General features: G+C 44.3%; 5 protein-coding genes across 5 annotated transcripts; 3 read left to right on the forward strand and 2 right to left on the reverse strand.

Annotated features, from left to right (window-relative positions):
• The first annotated feature begins 91 nt into the window (after positions 1 to 91).
• Positions 92 to 1,635, forward strand: LOC6620256 (synaptobrevin homolog YKT6). Its single transcript, XM_002044428.2, has 2 exons — positions 92 to 457; positions 547 to 1,635. Exons 1-2 carry the CDS (start codon positions 333 to 335, stop codon positions 1,019 to 1,021), a joined length of 600 nt encoding a protein of 199 aa, XP_002044464.1. The 5' UTR covers positions 92 to 332; the 3' UTR covers positions 1,022 to 1,635.
• Positions 1,636 to 1,832: 197 nt separating this feature from the next.
• Positions 1,833 to 11,031, reverse strand: LOC6620257 (ATP-dependent RNA helicase dbp2). Its single transcript, XM_002044429.2, has 4 exons — positions 10,527 to 11,031; positions 8,446 to 9,970; positions 6,446 to 8,222; positions 1,833 to 6,381 (listed from the first exon to the last, which is right to left on the reverse strand). Exons 2-3 carry the CDS (start codon positions 9,955 to 9,957, stop codon positions 6,894 to 6,896), a joined length of 2,841 nt encoding a protein of 946 aa, XP_002044465.1. The 5' UTR covers positions 9,958 to 9,970; positions 10,527 to 11,031; the 3' UTR covers positions 1,833 to 6,381; positions 6,446 to 6,893.
• A 454-nt stretch (positions 11,032 to 11,485) lies between these two features.
• On the reverse strand, positions 11,486 to 12,884 carry LOC6620258 (dehydrodolichyl diphosphate synthase complex subunit DHDDS). Its single transcript, XM_002044430.2, has 2 exons — positions 12,102 to 12,884; positions 11,486 to 11,863 (listed from the first exon to the last, which is right to left on the reverse strand). The coding sequence occupies exons 1-2, from the start codon at positions 12,756 to 12,758 to the stop codon at positions 11,618 to 11,620; spliced, it is 903 nt and encodes a 300-aa protein (XP_002044466.1). The 5' UTR covers positions 12,759 to 12,884; the 3' UTR covers positions 11,486 to 11,617.
• Positions 12,885 to 13,279: 395 nt separating this feature from the next.
• On the forward strand, positions 13,280 to 14,268 carry LOC6620259 (40S ribosomal protein S14a). Its single transcript, XM_002044431.2, has 3 exons — positions 13,280 to 13,352; positions 13,586 to 13,847; positions 13,907 to 14,268. Exons 2-3 carry the CDS (start codon positions 13,611 to 13,613, stop codon positions 14,123 to 14,125), a joined length of 456 nt encoding a protein of 151 aa, XP_002044467.1. The 5' UTR covers positions 13,280 to 13,352; positions 13,586 to 13,610; the 3' UTR covers positions 14,126 to 14,268.
• Positions 14,269 to 14,460: 192 nt separating this feature from the next.
• On the forward strand, positions 14,461 to 15,410 carry LOC6620260 (40S ribosomal protein S14a). Its single transcript, XM_002044432.2, has 3 exons — positions 14,461 to 14,509; positions 14,777 to 15,041; positions 15,110 to 15,410. The coding sequence occupies exons 2-3, from the start codon at positions 14,805 to 14,807 to the stop codon at positions 15,326 to 15,328; spliced, it is 456 nt and encodes a 151-aa protein (XP_002044468.2). The 5' UTR covers positions 14,461 to 14,509; positions 14,777 to 14,804; the 3' UTR covers positions 15,329 to 15,410.
• Positions 15,411 to 15,538: the final 128 nt, after the last annotated feature.

Raw genomic sequence — 15,538 nt, forward strand, 5'->3', positions numbered from 1 at the left:
GTGTAACCTTGCAATCGATATTAATCGGATGGCATCCGAATACCAACCGTACCATCCCTAATAAGCTGACACACACTACGCATATGGGCACCAGCGCACGCACACACACACACAGAGGGGAACGGCACAGATTTACTGCGTTAAACAAACTCACTTGTCGCACTTTTCCACGAATGCCAGTGCGCTGAAAGTGAAACGCATCCTCCGGAGCAAAGCAGGATTACCCAGGACAACCGTTCAGCTCAGTGCCCCAGAAACATTTGATTGGAGGAGCAACAGTCGAGCAACCCGCGACCCGCAGTTCCACTCTTGGCAGCCCACAGCCACTCAAAATGGTCAAGCTATTCGCATTGAGCATCTTTCACAAGGGCGCCAGCGAGGCGCGACTCCTGAAGACTGCCTCGGACCTGCAGTCCTTCTCCTTTTTCCAACGTGGCACCGTCAACGAGTTCATGACGTGAGTATGCATGTGGATGCCATAGAACGGCGCAGGCTCAAAGAGTCATCAATGACGAACACCCCCCTAAACAACTCCTCCTCTTGCAGTTTCGCTTCGAAGACGATTGTGGAGCGCACACAGCCGGCCCTGCGGCAATCGGTGAAACAGGATGCCTACATGTGTCATGTCTATGTGCGGGCGGACAATCTGGCCGGTGTGCTGATCGCCGATCATGAGTATCCGCATCGCGTGGCGCACACGCTTATCACAAAGATTCTGGATGACTTTACGGCCAAGGTGTCGGCCGATCAGTGGCCCAATGGCACGGAGGCCACCATCTCATTTGACTTGCTGCCAGCGTTTCTAGCACGCTATCAAAATCCAGTCGAAGCGGATCCGCTGACGAAAATGCAAAACGACCTGGACGAGACGAAGATCATACTGAAGAATACCATCGAGGCGGTCCTGGAGCGGGGCGAGAAGCTGGACGATATGGTCAGCAAATCGGAGAAATTGTCGCTGCAGAGCAAGGCGTTCTACAAGACGGCGAAAAAGACTAACTCCTGCTGCAGCTTCACCTAGACGCCAGCTGCACCTCTCATTACCCCCACCACACGCGAATCCTCTCAAGCAGCAACCACAACAGGAAACACCAGAAAATGCAAATCAAAGGCAACACAAAGGATAATGGATACGCCGATAACACCAACAAACTACAACCAAACAAACTCCAAGGGATCGGTGCGACTTGGGTTTTGATGATTGCTTTTTATAAATGAATTAGTTAATTTTATATACTATATATATATATTATATTATATTATATACTGTATGAATAGGATGGCCAGTTGCCAGTTACGATAGTCCGCTAACCCAATGTCTACCTGTCTGTATATGTCTACGCTTTGGATATCTAAATGTTAATTACTACCAATACAGATTACGATCTTAACCCATGTGCTTAACATACTATTCTCTTCACTTATCTGTTGTCACACGGAGGTCCGAAATTGACCCTTCGCTAGCTATTGATGTTGTGGGCTTTCTTATCGCCTCCCCGGCGGATCTATGTACACCAATCGGATCGGATGGCTGCATGTATACACATGCAGTCGCACTTCCGATCCGGGCAACTGGCGGTCGGAATGTGTGGGCGTTTCAATAAAGAAGTATTATGGGAAATGTGATTGGAACAACCAAGCTTGTTTTTATTGCTCACATACAAACCTTACCTTTGTCAGTTTTGGCAAAATCTACAAGCTATTTGTACGAGCTCTGTACATAGCATATATTAACTTATTTTATTTATGTAATACGTACTTTTTTGTTTTTATCTTAAGTGCAAATTCCATTAGATCGTAGAGCCACGAACCTCCCAAAAAATTAAAATCAATTTAAAAGTGATTTTCTGTTGGCGTTTATTTATTATATAGAAGACACCTATTTCGCTTCTTGTAAAGATTTCCGTTACATTTTTCATATTTATGCGTTTTTCGTGTTTAACCTTTTGGGTTTTGGTTATGTTTAATGGGTTCGGTTTGTATATAAGATAGGTAAATCGATTACAATTTAGTTATCGCCCCCTCTCCACCGCAATTTCCTTGTGTGTTTGCGCGGGGAGAAAGGGGAGGCGGTGCATTATAAATATATGCATTATACTGCATACCTATATCGTTTCGTTATAATTAATATAATATTGTGTGTGCTAACTTAGCTTAAGCTGCAAACATTGATTCAAACGCGTTTGCTTGGCTTCTCGTTTTTATTGATTTCAATCAACATTGTATGCATTTTCTTTTTCTTTGTGTTAGTGATCTATAGTAATATTTAGAATTTATTCAAATGGGTTGCTTTCAATATATGCAAGTGTAAATATTAGTCGATGCAATGTTCTAAATGCGCGCTCATTCGAAATGGCTAAGAATTTGCATTTGTGTTTCCTGGTATGTGTATTTTTATTCTCAATTTTTCGCTAAAATTAGCATTGGTCAACACAACAAATGAAAGTCAAGAAAAGTTCTCCTCCTTTTCAAATCAGTAAAAAATACGTGTGTATCTGCGGCTGGATGAGTTTTGTATTCATTTAAAAACTAGTTTGGATAAATTGTTGGCTTGCTTGCTTTTGATTGAATTTTTATTATTTAGGACTTAGTGGGGGATCCCCGTTTCATCGAATTCCAATCGAAATACGTACAAGTAAGGTTCTAACGTGTTTCGTTTATGCAGATGTTATCACAATGGGTTTTGGTTTCAACTTGCATTATTTTTATTATTTTAAAGTTAGTTCCGTTTGCCGGTGGCAACTTTAGCTTACATGGAGCAGTTATTTGCCCCACGATTCTGGTGTTTAATAGTTTCCATATTTTGTTTTCAGAACCCTCAAAAGCCGCTCCTAACTTTGGCGCTTAAAAGTATGCTTGTTTTGCAGGTCATGCGTGCACAGTGGGCAGCACAGGATGTGCCCACCGTACACATGTACATGTAATGTGTTCGCTTGTGTTTGTATCATCTATAAGAAACTTGTGTGTGTGTGTGGGTGGGTGTTGGCGTGTACATATGTATGTGTCTTTGTTTAATTTTTTGTCGTGTGAGTGTGTTTGTTTGTTTGTGTGTCCGAGTGCGTGGGTGTGTGCGGGTGTTTTTGCTGCATTTTTGGCACTTGTGCGCATCGCACTGTAACGGTAAATGCATTCACTTTATCGACTTTATCGACATTGATACATGTATATACATACATATTTTGGTTAACCAATGAAAAAGCTTAAGACAAAACAAATTACAAAGTAAAACAAACGCAAAAACGTAAACAACATCATAAACGCTTATTTGTGTGTGTAAACAATTTTTAGTTCTCTAAGTAAACGAAACAGAAAATAAGTATTAAACAACTATACAAACTATCGAAATAACGGCACTTCGTTTCACTTTCTCCGTTATTCTTTTGTTCTTGCTTCAAACAATTGAATTCATTTTGTTTTTGGCTTTAGTCTTTCGTCTTATTTTTGGTTGCATTTTTTCAAAAGTTGCAATTCTATACTTTCAAAAATATATGTATATGCGAATTTCTATCGTTTTAAATCTATCGTTTTAAGAAGAGACTGCGAGCGAGAAATATATCGTATATGGGGGCGGGGCGGGGGGTCTGAGAGAGATGGGGATGAAGACTGAGATAGAGCGATTGATAAGGACTTAAACGAAGGACTTGCCTCAAAAGTGCGAAGGGAACAACAAATTTTCCGCTTTCCCCTTCAGTTTTTGGGGGCTTTCGGTTTCAGTTACTCTTAAATTTTATCAGTTTCAACTTCTTTTGCTCTTTTTTTCTCGTTTTTTCTTTTTTGTTTACTTTTGATTTTGTGTGTTTTAATGTTGTTTTTTGCTTTTTTTTTTAGTTTGTTGTTTGGTTTGTTTGTTTTTCGCAGTGTGTACACAACAACTTATAGATAAATACAATACAAATATCGCGTTCTATAGTTTTATTTCTTCAAAAAAAAGAATGTATGCCTCAAGTCATCCATAATACATTATATTTTAGCCATCAGACATTGTCTATGAGCGACAACGACAACGACAATAATACAAATACATAACATATATTCATATTCCTCTTCTGATTCAGATACTGATTTCGATTCAGACTCAGCTTCAGTTTCAGCTGCCTCTGCTTCAGTTTCAGTGTTTTTGGCCTGGCCTTTTTGGGGGCACTGCGATTACTTCATTTAAATTGGTTATTAATTAGTATTTTTGTATTTTCGTTTGTTTATATAAGTCTATCACATCATCACAATTCGGTTGCATCGAAATCATAATTACGAAGTATGCAATTATAAAAATAAATACGTTAATTCACTGGTAACTTTGCGTATACCCCTTGAGTATATAAAAAAAAAACACATTTTTTAGTTGTACTTTTCGAATCCCGTCTCCAATGATTTTCAAAATGTATGAGAAATCTACCAATATGAAATGAAATAAAAGCGCGCTTCTCTATGAAATATAGGTCTATATAGAAGAATTCGAGTCTTCCGTTCGTTTGCTTTTAAAAGAGATCTTTGTGTTGACGATATACCCTACATATATAAATTTTTCTTATTGTTTTCCCCGATTTTTATTTATTTGCTAAAAAGAAACCGTATACGTTGAGAACTTATAAAAAAAATTAATAGAAATATTTCTTTCACACCCCCCGATCGGCTAACAAATATATTTCTAATATAATCTACATGATTTTCATATATTTTCCTTGTGTTCTTGTTCTCACACAATTCCACTGTAGAATATTCCCTTGTGTCCGTTACGTTTTCCCAAAATTCTTCGGATTTTTGTACTGCTTTCCCGTGGCGAGGATAACGCACTGCTTGCAACAACATGGACAACTGCTTCAACAGACGATGTATGGATATATTACTGCTAACTATATGACTGGAGCTGCCAATTAATGTTACTACTACTAATTTACTCGTCCTGAACTCTGGCCAAAAGTATTCGGAAGAGAGAGAAATTAATAATGCAAATCAAAATGATTTTCAAATCAATTAACAAGATATGGGGAAATGAAAAAAGAGCTTTTGGAATAGTCAGAAGTATGCATTATGTTTGCTGTATTATTATTATCATTATTTTCGTGTGGCATTGCTTGGCATTATTCGATCTTCTAACCTTGTCTTGTGTTCCTCCTTCTTTTCCTCTTGTTTCGTGTTTGCTTTACTTGTTTTTATGGATGAATGTGGCGTCTTTTCTTTTTTCTTCGCTTTCTTTCTTCTTATTTTCAAATGCTTCTGTTCTTTGGTCTTTGAATAATTGAAAATTGTAATTGAATTTTTTTTCAAGTATTTGCATAGAACTTTTGAAAAAACCTCGTTAATTTATGCGAATTTTTGTGTTAGGGGATTATTATCGAATTCTATAAATCTTCAACAAAATGAGTTTTTGTTTTAATCTCCATTGAAAATCAAGCTCGAATCTACATATAGATGTAAATATATATATAGCATATATAGAATACACACATATATGTATCAAAATGGGAAATTAAATGATAACTGTAAATTTGCTTGTCATTGTGGTGTTCGTTGTGTGTGTGTTGAGTGTCGGTGTGTGTGTGTATGCGTGGGCTTGTGTGGGTTCTTTGTGGCTGTGTACGTGTTCTCCCATTGCTTTTTAATCGTTTTATTATTATCAATTGTAACTTGTTTTAGTTTAACATACTTCCTACCAAAGCAGCGCTGCCCATTTCTCTTTTCTCCTATTTTGGATTTGGCCAAAACATGTGTGTACATTATACAAATATCTCAACCGTTAGCTGCGTTTTCTTAAAAGGAATTTGTGTAGAATTTTGTCCGTTTTCCCTTTGTTGCAAATTTTTCTCGGAAAAAATATATATATAAATATATATATATTTATGTGTGTGTCTATAAAATAATTAAAAATGTATTTAAATATGTGTTATTATAAGCAAACCGTTCTTTTCATACCAACCAAGTTAGCGAAAAGGGTTATTCTTTCAATCCCTTACATTGTTTTTGACAATTTTCGAATACAATATTTTTGTGTTTTTTGGTTGCGTGCTTGTGTTCTTAGCTTTGTGTAAAAATTGATACACATGAATTTTTGAAAATCACTTAATTAACAGTGCCTGTCTTTGGATCCTTTTTTCTTAGTATAACATATACCAAAATGACCATAATACGCCGAGTATACTAAGAATAAATATAACATGTGTCCTGATCCAATCTCTTGATTTTGAATGATGAAAAAGAATTAAAATAATAATCTAATTCTTTTTAAACATTCGAAGAACATGCAACTGTCGGAGTGATTTGTGTGTGAAAAGGCTTAAAAACTACAATAATCGTTCCCTTTTCGGATGTTCTTGAGTTTTGATTCGTTTTACCTTGTGTTTGGAAAACATGAAAGGGTTTCGACGGCGATGTTCCTTGCGTTGGCTGTGTGGGGCGAAAAGATCCATTAACTGCTATTAACTTTGCATATAAATTAGCACAAACTTACCCCTGGTTATTGATGGTTAGCGGCAGTTTGTCCAGAGAACATTAACGAATTAAAGGTTGGGTGTCAATATCGCAAACAAAAAATTGCGAATAAGCGGAAAGAGAACATAAATGTTCTACTAATATTAGTAGTGAGGTGTGAATAAATATAGAAACAAAAAGGCAACGATTTTGGTCAAAAGTTAAAGAGCTGCTATTATGCTCTGTTATGTTGGCAAAATTATAACCATTCGTTCATTTATCATCATATGCATTTGGATTTCATGTGTGTGGTTAACTGTTGATTAATTTGTCCATGTCGTCGGTGTTGTTACAGTTGTTGTTGCTTGCAATTTGGTTGATGTTTCTAAAGCTGCTGCTGCTGCTCTTGTTCTTCTTCTTCTTCTTGTAGCTCTCCACGATCCACTTCCATTTCGTCCCATGAGCGCGTTAGCTTATTGGTGTCCCGTCTACTCGATGGACTGGCCGGGTGCTGGTCCGGGTCCTGCCACGGCTTGGGCGAACTGGTGATGTTGGGCGTAGTAGGTTGCCGGCATGCTGAACTGGTTGGCATATGGATTGGTGCCCGGCGCAGCGGCGGTGGTGAGAACACCGGCCGCATCGTACATGTAGGCGGCACCGGGAGCCGGAGCCACAGCTGCAGCTGCAGCTCTTCCGGCGGCTGCTGCAGCGGCAGCAGCTACAGCCGCAATCGTTGGCGAATTGGCTGGCGTGTATTGGACCAGCGAGCTGGTCACCGCAGCCGACGGAGCATACTTGTTCCCATCGTCCTTGGGCGGCTTGGTCTGTTGGCCAGCCTGCTGTTGTTGTTGCTGCTGATGCTGCAAAGCCTGCTGACCGTAGTGGGTCACTCCTTGCTGCTGGTATTCCCGCTTGGGATACTGCTGGAATCGTGGCGGCATGCCACCGGCACCGGCTCCCTGCGGCACAAATTGGCCACGTCCACGGTATGGCTGTGGCATATATTGTCCGCCCTGCTGTGGTGCCATGAGCTGCTGTGGGCCACCGGCTGCGCCGCCCACACCACCAGCTCCGACGCCGCCACCCTGATGGCCCATAATGGCGCGTGGACCGCCATTGTTGAACGGAGCCCTCGGGCGATAGGTGCTGCCGTTTCGCTGCTGCTGTCCGGCTCCTCCATCCTGTCCCATCTGGTTCATGCGGTTCCAATTAACGCCGCCACCAGCACCATTCTGCAGATAGGTATTGCCGCCAGCGGCATACTGCTGGTAGCTACCGCCAGATGGGGCGCCGCTGCGATTGTTGTTAAAGTTGTTACCGGCCTGGTAATTCAGCGGATTGTTGTTGCGCTGCTGATAGATGCCGTTGTGACCGCCAGTGTTGCGATCCCCGCCACTGTTGTTGTTCCAGCGCTTGTTGCCGCGATAGCCGCCCGAGCTGGGCATCGAACGAGCAAGATCCAAAAGAGCTTGCGACGGAGTCTGGCCAGCCTCCTCCAGCACAGAGATCAATTCACGGGCCTGCTTTGCATTGTCAGGCGTGAAAAAGGTGTAGGCAGTTCCCAGCTGTTGGCAGCGACCAGTGCGCCCGATGCGGTGCACGTAATTCTCCGAGGAGTTCGGGTAATCATAGTTAATTACGTACTGCAGATCCTCGACATCGAGGCCGCGCGAAGCCACATCGGTGGCAATCAGAATGTTGGACTTGCCGTTGCGGAAATCCTTTAGCACTGAATCACGCTCATTCTGTGTCTTGTCGCCGTGAATTGAGGTGGCGTTGTAACCCTCGGCACGGATGATCTGCAAGATGTCCTCCACCTGGATAGGGGCAAATGAAACGGTTGAAAATTAGTGGGGTGTTTCTAAGATCACAAAAACATTATATTCTTGACGGGTCATTTTGGATTTTTGCAAGGAAAAATGCAATTATAATAAACAAAGAATATGCCAATATCTAATGATATAACTTCGAAGTAAAACGAAAAGAGAACAAATACCATTTACAAGGCTTCTTTAAGCCATTTATCGAATCAGAACTCACCTTGATCTTGGTCTCCACAAAGACAATAATTTTGTTCCCATTGCTTCCCGATTTCTTGATGGGAGAAATCTCATTGAGCAAGCACACTAAGCGCTGCGGCTTTTCTATCTCTGTACAGATCTCGACAATTTGGCGAATGTTATGGTTAGCCGATAGGTTCATCGAACCAATGTTGATTTGGATATAATCGTTTAAAAAGTCTCCGGCTAAAGCCTGCACCTCCTTTGGCCAGGTTGCGGACCACATGACGACCTGACGGTCGGGACGAATCTGTTCAATGATCTTACGGATCTGCGGTTCGAAACCCATGTCCAGCATGCGGTCGGCTTCGTCCAGCACCAGATAAGTGCATCTCTGCAAGTTAGTGTTGCGATTCTCAAGGAAATCAATCAGACGTCCTGGTGTGGCGATGATCACCTCGACGCCCCGGTCAAGATCGCGTGCCTGCGGCACCTTCGATGAGCCGCCAAAGATGCAAGTGTGACGAATCTCAGGCTTGCACAGATGTCCATAGTCCCGCACGACTGATTGGATCTGCTGAGCCAGCTCCCGGGTGGGGGCCAGCACCAGAGCAATGGGCCCTTCACCGCGAATTATGGGCGGCTGATTGCCAATGTGCACGATGGCAGGCAGCATGTATGCCAGCGTCTTGCCGGAACCGGTCTGGGCAATGCCCACCAAATCGCGGCCACTTAAGGCAATGGGCCAACCCTGCGATTGGATAGCAGTGGGCTTGGTGAATCCCTGGCGCTTCATCTCTTCAATGACGTGAGCGGGAAGCGAGCTCTCCTCGAAACTGACCACAGGGTGTGGTAGTTCATTGCCGGACACGGTGATTTCCAATTCGCGCCGTATGTCGGCCACCTGCTGCTCTGATTTTGCCAGTGTATTCGGATGAATGTTGTAGAAATCCTTGAGGAAGGGCTCGAGGTTCTCCCACTTGGGTTTCACTAAATTACGGCCGGGATTTTTGGCCTTTTCGCGTTGGATCTCGGCGCGCTCCTCTTTGGAAAGCATGCCTAAGGCGGCTGCATTGTAGTTATTACTTTGGTAGCCACCGGCACCTCCGGCGCCGTTGTGCGGTTTCTGATAGCGCTGTGTGTAGTTTGGATTTTTGCCACGCTGTCCTCCATAGCCGCCAGATCCGGATCCGGCTCCGCCACCGGCGCCTCCTCCAAGTCCATTACCGGCGAAAGCAACGCCGTTTTGCTGGCGATACGGATTGCCGCCACCAGAACCGGCGGCGCCCATTCCCAGACCATTCTGGATGCCATAGGTCATCACGCCATAGGGCTGACCAAAGTGCATGCTTCCAGCCGCAGTGGCTGCTCCATTGATGCCAGCTCCACCGGCGGCACCGGCGAAGTTGCCGCGCGGATAGAATTGACGCTCGTGGCGTGGAGCCCCGTTGCCGCTACCGCCAGCGCCTGCTGCGGCACCATTGCCATAGTAACCGCCGCCAGTGTGCTGCTGAACGCTTCCGGCGTTGGGTGCATATGCTCCGGTGAACATCGTGTGCTGAATCCTGTCGAGAAATGAACAAAAGTTCAGCGAAATCGCATGGAGATACCTCGCACACACCACCACAAAGACTTTGCACTTTTGTAACTGTTAAGAGCGCTATCTCTCTCTCCCAGTGTAAAAAATAAAAAGAGAAACGAAACGCGTTTGACTTTTAGGGCAGGAGTTTGCTTGGGGGGTCAGACGAAGTGTGGAACTTAGTTTCGAATGGTGAAGAGCGGGGGCAGTTCTTTCACCCACCCAATAGCCACCACCGAAAAAAATCAATACAGCATCGCCAAATGCACACGAGACGCAAAGAGGTAGAGTGATTGCGGGAGAGCAAAAGCAGCCGCGAGAGAGGGACGTATAGTGCGCCGTAAAGGGAAAGAAGCGCGAGCACATTCTCATTTAGATAGAAAAACACTTTTAAAAGGTGCACCGCGTTTTCACGCCACACACACACACACAAGGAGAGTGCGCCGCAAAGGGAAAGAAGAGCGAGCACGCTCGTATTTGATTAAAAAAAAACACTTAAAAAGTGCTCAGCGTTTTCACGCCACACACACACAGGCACTCACCTTTTTTCCTGTTGCGACAACTGGTGCCTATGTGTGAAAATTTGGATGAGCCTTGTGCGGGGAGCTTTAAATTAATGTATTTATGCGCCGCAAATTGACATTTGCCCCTCAGGCAACCGGTTTTTTTTTTGTTTTGGATGTGGGTTTTTCTTCGGTTGTCAAGTCTCTGCGATTTTTTCGATCCGTTTCCTTTACGTTCTCTTTCGAGGCCCTGTTCCGTTCGATTCGATATTCTTCGCTCTCCCGCTCTGCTCTCTTCGTCACGCTCACACGCGTTCTCGCGAACTTCTCTTTTTGCTTCGCAGAACTTCTGCCGAGAGCTAATGGTAATTATTTTGCAATTATTCCTTCGCCACGGGAAAGTAACCGTAATGCTAACTAAAGGTGTACTTGGTTAAACACTAGGAGCCAGTTAGCTAAATCTAATTCTTGTATTTTAGATTTTTTTAACAAAAAAAAAACGCGCTTCAGCAGTAAGTTGCATGTGAACTGTAAAGCTGGAACAAAAGTCGATGGTGATGGAATACGTTCGATGTATTTTGGTGAAAGTATCGATAAATATTATTATATCATTATTGCACTTATTAGCCGCTAAAATTTAAGACCAACAACTCCTAAAATTAAAAAACATTTAGCTAGTTACAAAAATAAATGGATATTTAAAAAATAAAAGAAGAATATCCAGATTAAAATAAATTGAGCACATAAAAAAAATTTTTCTGATACCAATTACAGTCACTTATTTTAAGTGGGTGTCTATATTGATTGCACTTAACTTAAATTTGGGATTATTCCTTTTCCCCCCTCCACATATTAGCAAATTGCTTTTTTTTTTTAATTCTTTAATTTACTTATCAAATGGAAGGCAAACTTTTAAAAACTTATTTTACGACCGAAAGTGAAAACAATCTAGCTAATCCCACAATTCGGCTACAAATTAAATGTCTTAAACAAGTGCATTAAGGTGATGAAATCTCCAACTGGACATATATTGAAAGGCGGATTACCTTCATACGCTATTTACACGATTTTATTCCCCACTGATATCACAAACATCATCGTCATGTAGAAATCGAAGGGACTTCAGGATGTTAGTTGGCGGCCAGTCGCACAAGCAGCTTCCGCCGGTCCTCATCGATGGTGGTCAAGAACTTCTGGACGCGTTCGCTGTAGAAGTCGGTCGACTTGGCCAGCTGGTAGCTCTGCATCCTCTCCGCTCGCCGAAAGTCGTCCAGCTGCCAGCGGTCACGCTGGTATGCCAGAATGCTGGCCAGGAAATGCCAGAAAGTGATCTGCGGCCACAGGACGTTGCTGAAGTACAACACGGATGTGCTTAACTGAAATGGTAGAAACGGTCGTTTAATATTAAATCTTTTCCACTTTATCAAAAACCGCAAAACTGTTAAATGCTCAATTTTAAATGATGCAATCGCAGCGCGAAATTGAGTATTAAACGAAAACATTAAAACATTGGGCACAGAACACTTCTTAACCACTAATATAACTAAATAAAAGAGAAATCTGCCAAAGGGGGTGACTTAACCAACTGTTTCTGGAAGAGAACCTTCCACACACCTGCCACATCATGAAGTCGCTTAGCCTGGTCTCGCCGGAGGTGCGGAACACCAGATCCGGTGGCGGCGAATGTCGCGTGTAGAGGCATTCCTCCAACAGCCGCTCACTGATGTCCTCGCCCGCCAGATCTTGGCTGCCATGCCGCAGTATCGTTTCCACCGCCTGCGTAATCTCATCCCGCGATGTGTACGCAAAGGCGACGTTCAGGAAGAGCTTGTCATTGCGCTCTGTGCTAAGCATAGCCGAAGCCACTAGTTTCTGCAAGTCGAGTGGCAGTAGCTCGATGTTCCCGATCACCCGAATGCGGATGCCATGTTCGTCCAGTCGAGCAGTCTCCTCCAGAAGGCGGGCAAACTTCTCTCTGGCCAAATTAAACAGACCCTCCACCTCCTCGTTGGAACGCTTGAAGTTCTCGATGCTGAAGGCAAAGGTGGTCACCTCGCGAACGCCCACGTCCAGGCACCAGCGCAGGCAGTCCGCAAGCTTCTCGAATCCCCGCGAATGACCCTCGATCTTATCAATCTGCTGTGAGCGGGCGAACCTCCGATTGCCGTCCATCACGAAGGCGACGTGGTGCGGAATGTGGCCACAGGCACGCAGAGTTCGCATCGCTATCCGCTCCGTCCATGTGTACTTGTAGTCAGAGACCCACGACATTGTCTCCCAATTCAGCTGTACTAAGATTGGTGGTCAGTCAATTAAATATATAAATATTTATTTATTTTTTGCGGTGTCTTGTGATTAGAGGTGTCACTCTGTCGACCGCTGCCAATCGACAATTCCGCTATCGATACTTTGACACCCTTATATAGAAAGCAGTGTGACCGTATGCGATATTTAGGTATTTACCATGGACACAATCCTACCCAATGAACGTGTGACCGTTTTAAGGTATACATTTAATAATATAAGCCGATACACGAACCATCATCGATAGAAGAATAGCCCAGACAACAACCGTCTACGAAAATAGGCGCAGAAACTGCCGTTATGCGGCTTTTGGTGAAGTCTTTTCTCTGGCGTGACTTTTAATTACAATATAAATGTATCTGAAGCTAATAAATGTTTCATAAAAGTGCTTAACCTCTCAAAAGCCGCACAACAAACAATGCACATTCAAATCCGCCTAGGGTTTGAAACCCCGCCTCGATCTATATCGATAAGCTATCGCCACACATCGCAAAACTCAGCAACCCTGTCATTTTGACAGCGACGTCAACCTTCTTTTTTGATATCCGGTTAACACAAGTGGTTCGTCTCAAATTTTTCTCTCTTAATTTTTGCCAAAAAACCCGACTTTGAGCCCTTTTAAGACTTTAAAAATGTGCCTCCCTCAAGAGTGTTCAAAGCGCCGACTGAAAATGGCAAAGAAGCTGTCCGGCAGCTAATTTTTTTTACATTTTTTGTTTTGTTTGTGCGCACGCATTGTTTTTATTTGTGAAACACGTGGTATAAATGTGGAAATTCCCTTGCTATTCCCGCAGTTGCTGATCGACAAACAAACCCAGAATGGCACCCAGGAAGGCTAAAGTTCAGAAGGAGGAGGTTCAGGTCCAGCTGGGACCCCAAGTTCGCGATGGCGAGATCGTGTTCGGAGTGGCTCACATCTACGCCAGCTTCAACGACACCTTCGTCCATGTCACTGATCTGTCCGGACGTGAGACCATCGCCCGTGTCACCGGAGGCATGAAGGTGAAGGCCGATCGTGATGAGGCTTCGCCCTACGCCGCTATGTTGGCCGCCCAGGTGAGTTGTGCGCTCTCCGGTCCAGTTGGAGCCCGTCTAACGGTTTCAATTCCATCCAGGATGTGGCTGAGAAGTGCAAGACGCTGGGCATCACTGCCCTGCACATCAAGCTGCGCGCTACCGGAGGCAACAAGACCAAGACCCCCGGACCCGGCGCCCAGTCCGCTCTGCGCGCTTTGGCCCGTTCGTCCATGAAGATTGGCCGCATCGAGGATGCGACCCCTATCCCATCGGACTCTACCCGCAGGAAGGGCGGTCGCCGTGGTCGTCGTCTGTAAATGGCGAAATCTGGAGAGCAGGAGTCTCTGTTTGCGGTCGAAATACAATACTGCATTTGTGTATGCGATAAGAAAGATTTTCTGTTTGTGTGCATAGGTGCACTGTAATAAACCAGGAAAATACGATGTAAATGACTACAAAACATTTTTGTGTGTGCATTGGGTTTGGTTTGGGGTCTGCAAGTACTGCAATATTTGATTTATAAAGGCATTTCGCGAAATGTTTACAAAAATTGCCCATTACAAGCCAAAGAGTTGCCACCCTGGCGTGCCCAACGCGGTGGTAGCCCGATTGCGCCATCAAAGTAACTATGCGTCGATAACTATCGCATTACCAGCTGTCTTGTTTTTGACTTCTTTTTCTCGCATCCGGTACACGCATTGGTTGGTTTTCTGCTATTTCTCCCTTTTTTTGCGAAATAACTGCATTTGGCCAATTTAGTGGCAAAAGCGAAACGCTGATGCTAAATACGATTCTCTATTCAGTGATTTAACATAAAATTAACAATTTTGCGGGCACCGTGAAAGTGCTGGCGAATTAATTTGTTTCACCCCCCCCCCCCCCCTCTCTCTCTCTCTCTCTCTCTCTTTTGTTGTTTTTTGTAGCGATTTGAGCCGGCAAATAAACATGGTGTTTTTTTTTTCTTTTAGTTGCTGATCGACGACCAGACTCTGCAGAATGGCTCCAAGGAAGGCTAAAGTTCAAAAGGAGGAGGTGCAGGTCCATCTGGGACCCCAAGTTCGCGACGGCGAGGTCGTGTTCGGAGTGGCTCACATCTACGCCAGCTTCAACGACACCTTCGTCCATGTCACTGATCTGTCCGGACGTGAGACCATCGCCCGTGTCACCGGAGGCATGAAGGTGAAGGCCGATCGTGATGAGGCTTCTCCCTACGCCGCTATGTTGGCCGCTCAGGTGAGCAGTCGCATGTTCTAGTTGTAACCCGAGTTGAAGCCTCTACAAATTAATTGAATCCCCTTCAGGACGTGGCTGAGAAGTGCAAGACGCTGGGCATCACTGCCCTGCACATCAAGCTGCGCGCTACCGGCGGCAACAAGACCAAGACCCCCGGACCTGGCGCCCAGTCCGCTTTGCGTGCCTTGGCCCGTTCGTCCATGAAGATTGGCCGCATCGAGGATGTGACCCCCATCCCATCGGACTCCACCCGCAGGAAGGGCGGTCGCCGGGGTCGCCGTCTGTAGATATGGATCGTGCTACCCGCTTTTGACGTTGCTTTATATTTTTATACCATTAAATACGTGCATAAATGCAGTGGCAAGGGCATCTTTTTTGGGCTCATGTGTTTCATTGTGGCCAGTGGCAACGCGTTGTTAGGGGGTGTTATCGATAGGTGATGGTGGGGACCACCAATGGTATGTGCAGGTGTAGAGCGGTCACACTGGATGAAATTC

The sequence above is a fragment of the Drosophila sechellia genome, chromosome X, assembly GCF_004382195.2.
Source record: "Drosophila sechellia strain sech25 chromosome X, ASM438219v1, whole genome shotgun sequence".
NCBI lineage: Eukaryota > Metazoa > Arthropoda > Insecta > Diptera > Drosophilidae > Drosophila > Drosophila sechellia.